At 29.2% G+C, this 13,007-nt stretch overlaps 1 protein-coding gene across 1 annotated transcript; it reads right to left on the minus strand.

Annotated features, from left to right (window-relative positions):
* Nucleotides 1-914: 914 nt before the first annotated feature.
* On the minus strand, nt 915-9,015 carry LOC149530574 (uncharacterized). Its single transcript, XM_089808214.1, has 4 exons — nt 8,830-9,015; nt 8,698-8,750; nt 1,242-1,869; nt 915-1,148 (listed from the first exon to the last, which is right to left on the minus strand). Exons 1-4 carry the CDS (start codon nt 9,013-9,015, stop codon nt 915-917), a joined length of 1,101 nt encoding a protein of 366 aa, XP_089664340.1.
* Between the last annotated feature and the right edge of the window lie 3,992 nt (nt 9,016-13,007).

Here is a 13,007-nt window from a genome sequence, read left to right on the forward strand (position 1 = left end):
CTTGCAAATTTGGTCCAAATTTTCTTACAAGATACCATTTGGTTGAAATGGTTTGACTTCTAACTTTAAATGTATCAGGAAGGTCATATAGGTAGCAATCTGTATCTGCTATTCTTTTTTATCTCTCTAAAGAAGTTAGGTAGTACTCTCCTTTTTGAAGTTGGTTAGAAACTCAGATAACTGCAAGTATCTCTTATTTTTATAGTATGGCTCTACCCTATGAAGAAGAACATGAATGAGCCAATCCATTCTCCTTGTGCATTTTCTAGAACAGTCGGTCAAGTAGTGACTCTTGATATGCATGTGGTATGACTCTATGGAAGCATTAGTCTCTTGATTTGCGTGAGAGAAACCTCTAAAGTTTTTTGCCCACATTTCTATGAAAAAAAGTATGATAATGTCTTAGCATATATATAATAAAAGAACCAAGCAATAAAAATAAAAATAAAATAATGTAATGAATAATGTGTATGATCTTACCAATGCATCTCTCATCATGACACCAAGTCTTTCGGAAGTAATCAATAAACTCTTTTTGTTCTTTGAATTCCTCCATAAATTGTTTTATAAGATGAGTAGTGACATCTCCATCATCACTTATGGCATACATTATCTCACCTAGTCTAGTGAAAATATTTGTTCCAACATCCTTATTTCTTACAAACCTACAATAAAAAATATAATATCAAGCTATGTTGTTAACAAAATAACTTTACATGAATTTTAAGAAGAAATGACTCACTTGTAGACATTCTTTAGCCATGCCCTGCGTACATGCCAGATACATAAAAGTACTCGACAATTGAAGGACAATCTACAAGTTACATTACAAGTATTAATAAGTAGCATTCAAACACAATCAGTTATTCAACTAAAATTATATGTTTAAATAATGAAATGTATAGTTTTAAAACCTATATATCAAATATAATTGGAGGATTATCAAACCTAATTGCTTCAATCTCGGCGCTAGCATCATCGATCATGAATGCATTGACTTGCCAATCTTCTTTATATTGCTTGCCTCTTTTGTAAACTTCTGCTAGCCACCCATGTATATCATCAACTTTATTTCTTGACGATATGGCCCATGCAACAGGCACGTCGGCCTCTTGTTCATCAAATAGAAGTAATGAATATAACTCATACTGCACATGAAGAAATCAATAAATTAAGATTTTAGATAAATTTTAGATGAACTAAACTAAAATATATTATATAGTTGACATTGGTATACTCACAGCATATTTATTTGTTGAAAAAGTGGAATCCATTGCTATAATAGAGTTATGTGAATGTCTCACCATCATCTCTCGCATCCATGGTGTTTGAATACCTATGATAAATGGAATGTCTTCTCCACTATTAGGTGTTTTGTAGTAGAAGAAGTTGTCTTTCTCCTCCATGTGCCATAAACTTACACTTGTGGCATCATTTTCATTTTTTTGTGATCGAAGGGAACGCACCCTTTTACATGCATTCATTACGTCTTTTCTTAGCAAAAATGTGTCCCTCTTATTCATTAACTTCGTAAGACTAGGATCCAAATAATGTTGCTCACATATTGTGGAAAACCCCACACCCATCAATAATAATGACTCAATATAAGATTTATATTCATTTGACAATCTCGGTGCAACCATACTCCTTGGGTCACCAGAAGGGTCATCCTTTCCATGACAAAATTCACCACTAGCATCTTGATGACTAAACTCATTATAAGTAATGATGGCAACATTTGGTCTTCCATACATAACTCTAACACAAAAGTGTGTTTTACAACCCCTTTTCTTTGCAAACCTTGGTAACCTTTGCATATCTGTTTCGGGTTTTCTTCTATTATCATGAGGTCCAAATTCACAATGATATCTGTATATACATGTACAAATATATTTATACCAATTTATAATCAATAAATTTTATAAAATTAGAATATTGCATGCCTAATTATTATACTAAATCTAATCAAACCTTGAATACATTTTGGTAGCTTGGTTAGTAGGGTTTGTCAAGTTCTTCTCATGATGTTCTTTTCGTACGAATGTTGTTTCTGTACCATCCAATAGACCTTCTCCCTTGACAAAGTGTGAGAGTCTCTCAAGAGGGATAGCAGCACATAAATCCATAACTGCATTATGATGTCCAATAGGTGTCCACTCTAATTGTGCACTTGAAAAATCACTTCCTTCATTGGGGACATCTTGCACAGGTAGTTTGATGAGTGATTGCCATATAAACTTTGTATCCATTCTAAGGAATATTAATATGGTTAGTGATCCTTAACTTGTTGAAACATGTTTAAAAAAACTAATAGGGATTATTACATATATCTTCAATAAAACAATTAGTATATTGAAATCACAATAAATACAATTATATCCTTGATATGAAATAATTTCACTATACCATCAATGAAATGATTTTGCAAAATTATATTAGAAGTTGATATTAGATATTTTATTCTATATTTTTCTAATCTTGTGATCTAGTAATGAGATGCATGTTAGTGAAAGCCTAGGACACATGATTCATATTGCCCTACGACACAAAGTTAAAATGGTTAATAATCATATTAAATTTGTGTGGTTAATAATAAAAATTATCTTTATATTATGGTGATTTACACATATTCTACTCGTTTTGCCTTGTTGCAAATTATTCTTGAATAACTTCAAAATGTATTATCTCTATTTCCCAAAACCCTACAATTTTCAAGAATAAGGATAATGAAGCTAGGAGTTACTTACATTATGGTATTTAATGTGTTTCTAAGAAATGATATTATTTTTCTAATAACCAAAATTCATCTCTACATTTAGATGAACCAAGTGTTCGTAAAAATATCCACTCTATTGAATGTTCAAGATTTTTCATCCTAAGATAATGATAAGGTGCTAGATCGTGTTTCTATGTTGGTCTCTAACAAACATAACTCTATGTTCATGGAACCTTTCTCTCTAGATTCTTGTATCTTTAAAGGGATATTAGAATTTTGTGCAAACATAGAGTGTTAAGGTGGAAGATTATGTATCCATACAAATAGAGGATTATATCCCAATTTCATCATGGAAGGACCTATCTAGTGAGCCTATATCAAAGGTTGATATCTCATATCTCCTCAACATATTGCAAAAGTGAATGATTTTTATTAATTTTGATAGGAGAGACTAATTTGACAAGTTACTTCATCTTGAAAGCACCCACTGAAGGAGGGTTATAGATCAATTCAAGTGTTGGGTCAAAGAGATAATGGGGAAGTTAAGTGTTGTCTTAATATTTCCAAAAGCGGGGGCCTTCTTATTGAGGTCTCTTCAACTTAGAATCCTTACGAGTGATAGGTTGGAGAGGCTTGGTATAGATAACATCTTTAATTATGTTCTTTGTGGAAATGCAATGGAAGATGTAAATCACTTGTTACTGAATTATGAATTATCTCAATCATATTGGAAATGGTTTTGAATAAGTTTGGATGCTATATTCCTCTTCCTTGCATTCTCTATCTCTCTCTCTCAACATTTGGTGGGATGAGAAATTTTGAATAAGGGCTCTATCATTTTTGAGATATGGAGCATTTCTCATTCGATTGTGGTAAGGGCTAACTGGTCGGAAAGGAATAAGATGATATTTAGGGAGGAATTAGTGTTAGTGAATAAGGTTTGGGATAGTATTAAAGCCTTAATTTCTAAATCACTTAATGCATTTTTTATGTGGTCCAATTCTCTCTCGTCTCCCTTTTCCTTGCTTATGTTTTGAATAGAAGGAAGAGAGAAAATATCCCACTGGAGGGGTACTAGTTGATAACATGGCTAAATGAGAAAATAGAAGGAAATTTAGATGGGAAAGGCCTAATGGATCCTTTACTAAAGGAAAATTTTATGGGACCTCCAAAGGGTACCCAAAGAGGTTAGAGATTGGGAAAGTTCTAAGAGACAATAGGGGCAATTTTTTTAAGATTTAACTATTAGAATTCAAGATGGTTCAAATAATTTAGTAGATGCTTCAGTAGAGTTGGAGGGAGTTCAAATATAAACAAGATTTTTATTGAAGGTTTAATATCTAGAAAGATCATCAGTTGGGAGTTTCAATATGTCTTGGGTGAAATGTGGAAACTTCTCCCTAGATTCAAGGAATTTAAGATTACTCATTGATTTAGGGAGGCTAATGCTATTGTAGATTGGTTGGCTAATTGGGGCACCTCATTGGAATAGGATTCATGTAAATTAATTGGTTTGGAAATGAGTTCATGGGTTTAGGTACACAAGATGTCACGTTCTCTATGAGATGATGTGGTTTAGAACTTGTAAAATGGGACACAAGGACATTTTTGTGTGTGTTTGTCATTGGTATGCTATGGGGCTAAAGATTTCTAGAGGGCTCATTCATTATGCCCACGTCTAGGATTCCATAGCACTGGGGACTACACTTTCTTCTATGGATATATGAAACGTTCTCTCTTATTACAACTCATTTTTCAAAAGGGTAACAAGCTAGCATAAAGATACAAATATTTGTGGAAAGAAGAACAAAGACCTATGTTGTCCTATGATAGTACCAAGAAGACATGATATAAACTTGTGAGAAATGATGATACACCAAATATTCACAATCAATAGATTCTTTCAATATGGAGATTTGATACTAATTGCCAACCCATTATTTCTCAAGCACTTTTTTGTTAAATACATTGGAAACTATATTGAAAAATTTAGAAAAATAATCTGAGACATGTTATGGAATACTTTAAAAAATATAGTTTTTAAGGTATATCCAAATGATGAATGATGAGTTGTCCTTTTTTAACTAACTAAGATCAATTTCAAATTTATAAACAATAATTAAGCACATAGAACAACAATCAAGGATTTCAAGCAAACGTCAACAAGCAATGGGCAAGGGACAAAGCAACCTTGCACATGAACAAAAATAATGTCGTAGTATGAATTTAATCCTTAGAACCACTATTGTGTATGTTCTCAAAATATTTTTCAATCACGCACATAGTCTTGGAAAAGAAAATTTGGCAGCACTAAGGTTCTTAGTAATGGTCAACTCTGTAGCTTTTGCAATCTAGAGTGGGTGAAATCCAATCCTGGCGTACCAGGGTTTTGACATATTTCGAGAATTTAATCAATCGGAGATACTAAGGAAATTCGACAACCCAACAAAAGACTACACCTGTGGGGATTTCCCCCACAAGGACATTTATATAGTGGTTGCTACTACCACATCAAAAATGGCTATTACCGCTTGAGGTACCATACACATGGTTGACCCAATAAAGGGAATGTCCACTATGGTTTAACCCTCTCTAATCAAGGAAGACTCACAAAGTTGTACCACATGAGGACTTGGTTTGGATTTAAGGGTTCCAAGTTTCTGATGTGCCCAAAAGGGAACAAAGCATACTCCTCTAGCCTCTTCACCTTACCCAAACATAGCAAACAAGATTCTTTGACACACTAATTTGAAATCACCTCACCAACTTTTTGGAAAATCCAACAACAAACACCACCAATCTCAAAAGAGAAAGTACTAGTGGATGTTGAGGACAAACCGAAGCAGAATAGTGAAACAATGACAAATATCCTTCCCTACCTACAAGGGGATCCATCGTCAAGAGGAGCTTCACATGTAAAGCAAGCCAATGAAGCTCAATCTCTCAAGATCTCTCAAATAGTGTTCACAGAGCCTAATTACTATGTGAAACATATATGCATGAAAACAAATCTAGATCCAATTTTAGAGCACCAAATCAAGTGTGAATCTATGAAAGCATGTAAAAGCACTCAAGCCAAACACATGAGATGTTCATTTTAGTTCCAAATCCAAGTGTTATAGAGATCCAACAAAATACCTAGTAATCCTTGCAACGCATTTTTCTCTGTTGTACCTTTAATTTATGCTGGATCACTCGCTCGCAATGAACAAAGCAACAAGCAAACACAAGATATGCAATAATATACCAAAGCCAAGAGGTATTCCCAGAGTAGAGGGAAAATGAAAATTAAATGAAAAGGTGTGACCCACATAAGAGAATGTGCAATTAACATTTAATTAAGAGATGTAGAGTGTAAAACTCTATAAAAATTATAAGATGAGGGGTGTTTTTATTTAATTTAAATATAAAATAATCCTTTTTCTTATAAAATAAAGTGTGTGACATTTATTCAATTATTTCTTTTAAAATAATAATTGTTGCACATAACATTAACTGAGGAGGGGTTTTATTTAATCAAAAGGGAGCAAATTCCTTTAATTAAATAATTAAAAAATCAAGATGATCCAACCATTTATTTAAAATTAATTAAATACATTAACTCTAATTTAATCAAAGAAATTGATGTAAAATAATAAGGATTAATTAAATAATTCGAATAACTTAATTTCATGAAAGGAAATGGTGATGTAAATATTGATTCAAGCTTGAAATAAATTATGAAATAAATTATAAAATAAATATTGACTCAAGCTGATTTATAACATAATTGTACAATAAACTGCATACAAGAATACATTCCTAAACTATTGTTTACTTGTCAATTTAGCCCTGTCCAATAACGATCAACACCCTTTAACATTTCTTCTTAAAAGATAGATAAATTAAAAGCTACCTAAATGAGGTTAATTGTCATGAAATTCCTAGTTTGACTATTAGAAGTTGTTGTCAAGCTCACCAGTTAGCTTTGAACTCACTCAGGCTTACATTTCATTCACTCACAGTCACAATGCTAATTTAGGCAAATATTGATTTTTCATATACTTAGCAACTCTTGATTAGTAGCCTTGGTTTTCTTATTAATTTTTTCTATTGTTAATGTGATTAAAATGCTTTTATTCATTTTCAAATTTGTCTTTCTGGTATAGGGATCTTGTTTAAGAATGCCTTGATAAGAGTTCTATGATTATGAGAGATGAGGAAAAGGGGAACATATTATACCTTGAGTTTCTCACCACCCAAGAATGGTAGAGTTATTAGTTACACATATGATGCATTGGTTTTATATATTTGTTCGGAAAAATAGATGCAAGAGAAAAAAAGATTTTAAAAAAAAGAATTTAAGGACTTTTATATTATTTGACTAGGAAAAAACAATTATACATGATTGGAAATATATTTTATTGAACTAACAATAAAAATAGATTGGAGTTGAAAAATAAAATAGTTGATGAATTAAAGTGGTTATATATTTTTGGCATGAAAATTTCACAAATTAGATTTGATTGAAATGATTAAAAGGGTATAAAATGAAGTTGAATTATATATTATATATTTTGTGTTTTTTATTTTTTTACAATGAAAATATTTTACATAGTTTTAGTATGACAATTTTACAAATTATATTTGATTAAAATGAATAAAAAAGTGTTAAAAAAAAGTTGAAAATTATATTATAGTTTTACTTTTTATAAAAATAATTTGATTCTATAAAATGAAGGAAGCAATGATCTATAAATGTTCAATAACTAGGAATGGATATTAAAATGGTGTAAGATGAAGTTGAAAAGTGTATGATTTGATTTTTTTATATAATTATTAAATGAAATAAATAACTAGTGTATTTGACTTTTATATCTATTCCTTAGTTTCTTTTATAAAATTTCGTGGGCTTTTCAAACAAATTCAAATTTAAGTGTGAGAAAAACCATGAATGGATTTTTAAATATATAGTCTGTAAATATTATTAAATATAAATTTAGATTTTAAATTCATCATAGATAACATTGTAAAATATATAGATTTTTAAATATCTAGTCTATAAATATTATTAAAATTAAATTTAGATTTTAAATTCATCATAGAATGTTTAATAAATTTAAATATATATATTTATGTTAACTTGTATTACTATATTAAAGTTTGACATTTTATTTGTTTTAAGTATTCTAATGTAACTAAATATTTTATTAGAAATATATTAATTTTTAAAAACTTAAATGTATTGTTTAATATAAACAAATAAATAAAATAATAAAAATTAAGAAAATATAAAATTAAAAACATAAGATAAGTAGAATAAAATAATTGAAAAAATTAAAATCTTCTTTATAAATCTAAATTATTTTTTTTAATATTAAATTTCATTAATCAAATATAATTGTAAAAGTTATAAATGAAGGTAAAAACAAAACAAAGTCAAATTTTAACATAAAAACTTAAAAACTAAGCATACAAGTTATTAATCAAATATATTCTAAGCGTTTAATCAAACATTTAATTATACTTGTGTCTTTTCTTTACTAATATACTTGTATTTTTAATTCCTATATTTATAGCCATTAATCTCCGAGGAGGCAATTGTTTCCACCACAATCTTCTTCTTAAACCCTTCGTTAAGAATCATATTCAAAATCAAAACTGCAACGAGCAGGAGATGTGGCAAGCAAAATACAAAGCAACAAACGTTGAAAATTGTTCTATAGTTGCAAGGAAGGGTTTGCTTCTTCGATATGCTCTAGTTCGCATGCCAAATATTCTGATGATCTAAGGATCGACATGGATATATGTAGAAACTTGAGTATGATATATGCGGATACACAAATAAGATCAAAAATATACTATTGCAACTTCCTTTTAACTAATTGTTTCCCCAAACAGGCACAACATTAATGAAATGAATCTGTACAAGGGTAAAAATCAAAGCAAAACTATACCAACGAAGGATATGAAAATAAAAGAAAAACATGTTGGGCACATACCTTTCGTCTGCTGAAGAGTGGGGAGGCAAATGGTTGGCAGTAACAGGAGGCAGCTGGTGATTACAGAAGCAAGATGGTTCGCAGTAATAGCAAGCATGCATTACGAAGTAAGATTTTTGGACCGTTGATTACCTTCCCTCTTCTCTTTTTTAACGCGTCTTCTTTTTGTGAAAGTTGGTGTGTCATGAATATGGCTTGTTTGATGTCTTGGCGTGCAAATCTTGCATAAATTAAATTCTCCATCTGCCCTATCTCAACGCGTCTGTTCCGTCTGTCAATGTCAGAGACGAGTACGGGCACCGGCCAGGAAGTTCGCATGGACGCAGAGTCAACAATGCACTGTGGATGGGGATGGGATGATGCAGATGGAGGATGGCATACCCAGCCAGTCGAAATAACTGGCTGGGTAATCGTTGCCTATGCACTACTACCTGACTGTACACTATTATTTCCGAACAACTGGCACAGTAAGTTTTGTTCTTGTACTTACTTTTTCTTTTTAAATATATCCTATATAAAATAATTCACCAAAATGCTTTTGATTAAAAACTGTTACCATTTTTAATGAATATGTTTCTATTTTTCAATTAAAATTGTAATAAGTTATTAAAAAACATCAAGATTATTTGTAACAAATTACAATTTTGCAATACTTTATCAATTTACATTGAATAAATTTTTGACATAATTTTAAGGACGTTACGGTGAGGGCAGCCCAAGGCATGTACATGGGCAGTGGCTCGATGCAAATATGTTGCACCATAGCCGGTGCCCAAGTTGCAAGCCCTTATCTTTTTAGATTGAGACAATTGAAATGTATAACTCTGTGATATTGCTATCAGGATTTAACAGTGTGATTTTTGAGTCAAACTCATTGACCCATGTTTCATGAGTAGTGATTTGACATGAATCCATCTCTCATGGGAATAAATGGAACACTCAACACTCATTGGATCTAGGTGATGCTCACAAGGGTGAAGCACCGGGACTTCCCCGGAGGTCACCCATCCCAGTACTACTCCAGCTTGAGCGCGCTTAACTACGTAGTTTCCTCCATGGTTAAACCCAAAGCTTGCAACCCCATTTGCAAAACCTTCACCAAGTGTTGTGCCTTATGAACCATTCATTAGAAAGCAATATCACAATTTGACTTGCTGTGGAAATTATCTCCTACTTATCAATTTATAACTCTGTCGAGTGACCACCTAAGAAAGGGCACCGGCTACAGTGCAACATATTTGCACCAAGCCGCTGCCCATGTACATGCCTTGGGCTACCCTCACCGTAATGTCCTTCACTGACACAACACAATAATAATTCTAGCCGTGCAAAATAATGCTCTTACTGTAAATAATTTTCTTCACAGCAAATTAAAAATCATAGCTCGCCAATATTTGAATTTTGTAACCAAAGCTTTTCATATATTTTAGGTTTAGTTTAATGTGTTTTTATTATAGATAATATTAGTTTATTTGTGTATTTAGAACATGTTAAAAAAAACATTATGTTTAGTTTTAGATAATTTGAAATTTAAAATTTAAATACAAATAATTATTATTTATTTAAGATAATAAAATAACTTTTTTTAAAATTATTATTTAATGAAAATTTATTTATAACTAAATAACTATTATTTCATAAATGTTTACTTGATTGAAATAAGTAATGTATTATTAATATTTAAATGATGCGACTAATTAAATTAGCCTTAAACAAAAATAAAATAAAGTAAATAAAAAATATTGAAAAATTAATTTAGTTTTAAGGTTATATTACATAATGTCTAATATATTTATTTGATTTAAAATACTCATAATATTTTTCAATACTTTTCATGAAAAGACACAAGTAATATGATAATAATATTCAAAATTTTAAACTTAATTTTAAAAATAAATATTCTAAATTTTTTAGTATTATATTATAATAAACTTAATTAAGTTCTAATACATCCTCAAACGATTTAAGGTTAATAATTTTTTCATTTTAATATTTAAAATAAAACTATATTTTGTTAAGAAGTATTAAAAAAAATTTAAAAATTGTTAATAAGTATTAAAGAAATTATAATATGATTTGACGTTGTTAATATCATATTGTTTAAATAAATTAATACTTCGACTTATGTATTGAATAGGTAAAATTTTGTATTTATTTATATAAATAAACTTTTAATCTTTAGTAAGTAGAATTTGACTAATAAAATAATTATAATAGAATATTATTAATAATTTTGTATTTAAAAAAATTATAAATATATTTTTATTTAAATGTAATGTTTTTATTATATGATATAAAATAATAATAAAATTTCCAAAAAAAAACTATTGCTTTTATTTTATTGAATAATAAAAGGTATATCAATAAGAATATATATAAAATGTTACAAATTATTACATTTATAAATCTAATTCAATTTTAAAATAAATCAAAAACATTTTAAGTAACATTTAAATTTAAAAAATAAAAATTTATTGAAAAAAATGATACTTTTCAAAGTTTTTATTATTAAATTTAAATGTATTATTGTTGAATATATATATAATAAGTTAATATGTTGTCATGTATTTTAAGATTCAAATGAAAAGAGGAAGGATAAGAAGAAAAATGAACAAATGCACTCTTGAAAAATATTAATAATTTATTTAATAATAAGTTTTTATTTTTCATCATAAAAAGATTTTGTATTTATAATGTTAAATATTAAAAATATCTATTAGAAAACTAAAATTAACATTTAACAATAGTAAATTAACATTTTAAAAATATCTTACTATCCTGATTGTTGATGACAAAAAAAATAACACAATAGAATCTAGAAAACAACTTATTATTTTTAAAATTAACATTTTAAAATTATGTCAAAAATTTATTCAATGTAAATTGATAAAGTATTACAAAACTGTAATTTGTTACAAATAATCTTGATTTTTTTTAATAACTTATGACAATTTTAATTGAAAAATAGAAACATATTCATTAAAAATGGTAACAGTTTTTAATCAAAAGCATTTTGGTGAATTATTTTATATAGGATATATTTAAAAAGAAAAAGTAAGTACAAAAACAAAACTTATCGTGACAGTTGTCCGGAAATAATAGTGTACAGTCAGGTAGTAGCGCATACATAGAGGAGGGCATGACATCCAATAGGGCAAGACAGGCAGGAATTGGGGCAACGGTTCACTCGATGCAAATATGTTGCACCGTAGTCGGTGCCCTTCTTCCCATGTGTCACATCCTTCCATAAAGCTTCATACAAGTCAAATCAAACACCATAGAGAGAGCGCCCAACTTGGGCCATGAGCTTACAAGTTTTTCCTTAGGTCGACTAGGCACACACATAGAGGGCACATGACCTTGAGATAAGTTATGAGTGCTAAACAACTAGGTTAGTTAGGAATATTAAAGGGTATTTTATATTAGTCAAGGTTGGTCTGGGGAGATTTAGTATTAGCTTAGTTTTTTATTTTTTAAAGAACAATGATATAAGGGATATGGTCATATAGTGTGTAATGAGTTTTTAAATTAGCTGGTTAGAAGTAGCTAGGCATCTTATTGTATGGGTAAGAATGTTAGAGTTGGGACATATAGGAAAGGGTGATATTAGCTCTAGTAATAACAATAAACTTACTGGTTTATGAATCCTATATAATTATATTTATAGATCTAATTACATTATACAATTTTGATTTTCTCTATAATTTTTAGCAATATGTTTAGTATATCAAATGCATTGACATTTTGCTATGATTTTTTTTAGATAAAGAAAATATTTATTTTTATTATTAAATATATAACTAATTCCTCTGTAGGTTTATCAAAAGATAGGTTAAACTTTAGATATATCATATTTGATCGCCATTAGTGTTGGAATCAAATGATATGATACAGGTCATCAAAACTATAGGCCTAATGATCACTCACAATGTTTTATATAACCTTACAGAACTTGGGAACACACTATATGGTACTTTTAAATAATGATATAGGTAGGACATTATTTGTCAAAAAAAAAGTTGGATATAATATCATTAAGAACAGATATCGTTCAAATATAAATACAACATATAAAACAAGAAAGATAAAACCATGTATAAATTATTCCTCTGAGCACCTCGTAGTTGGAATAGCTTATGTTGTAACCTAAATTAAACATTGAACGTTATGAATAGAGTATATAGTATAAAATTAAATAATAATAATAATAAACAAATAAATAAAAAATTATTATGTAGTGTTTGATTCCAAACACAAATATGAACTTATGTATCTATAACCTCCTTAATACAATTCAATTGTGAAGCTAT

This window comes from Cupressus sempervirens, chromosome 11, assembly GCF_028749045.1.
Source record: "Cupressus sempervirens isolate cs-2001-9-10 chromosome 11, ASM2874904v1, whole genome shotgun sequence".
Taxonomy (NCBI): Eukaryota; Viridiplantae; Streptophyta; class Pinopsida; order Cupressales; family Cupressaceae; genus Cupressus; species Cupressus sempervirens.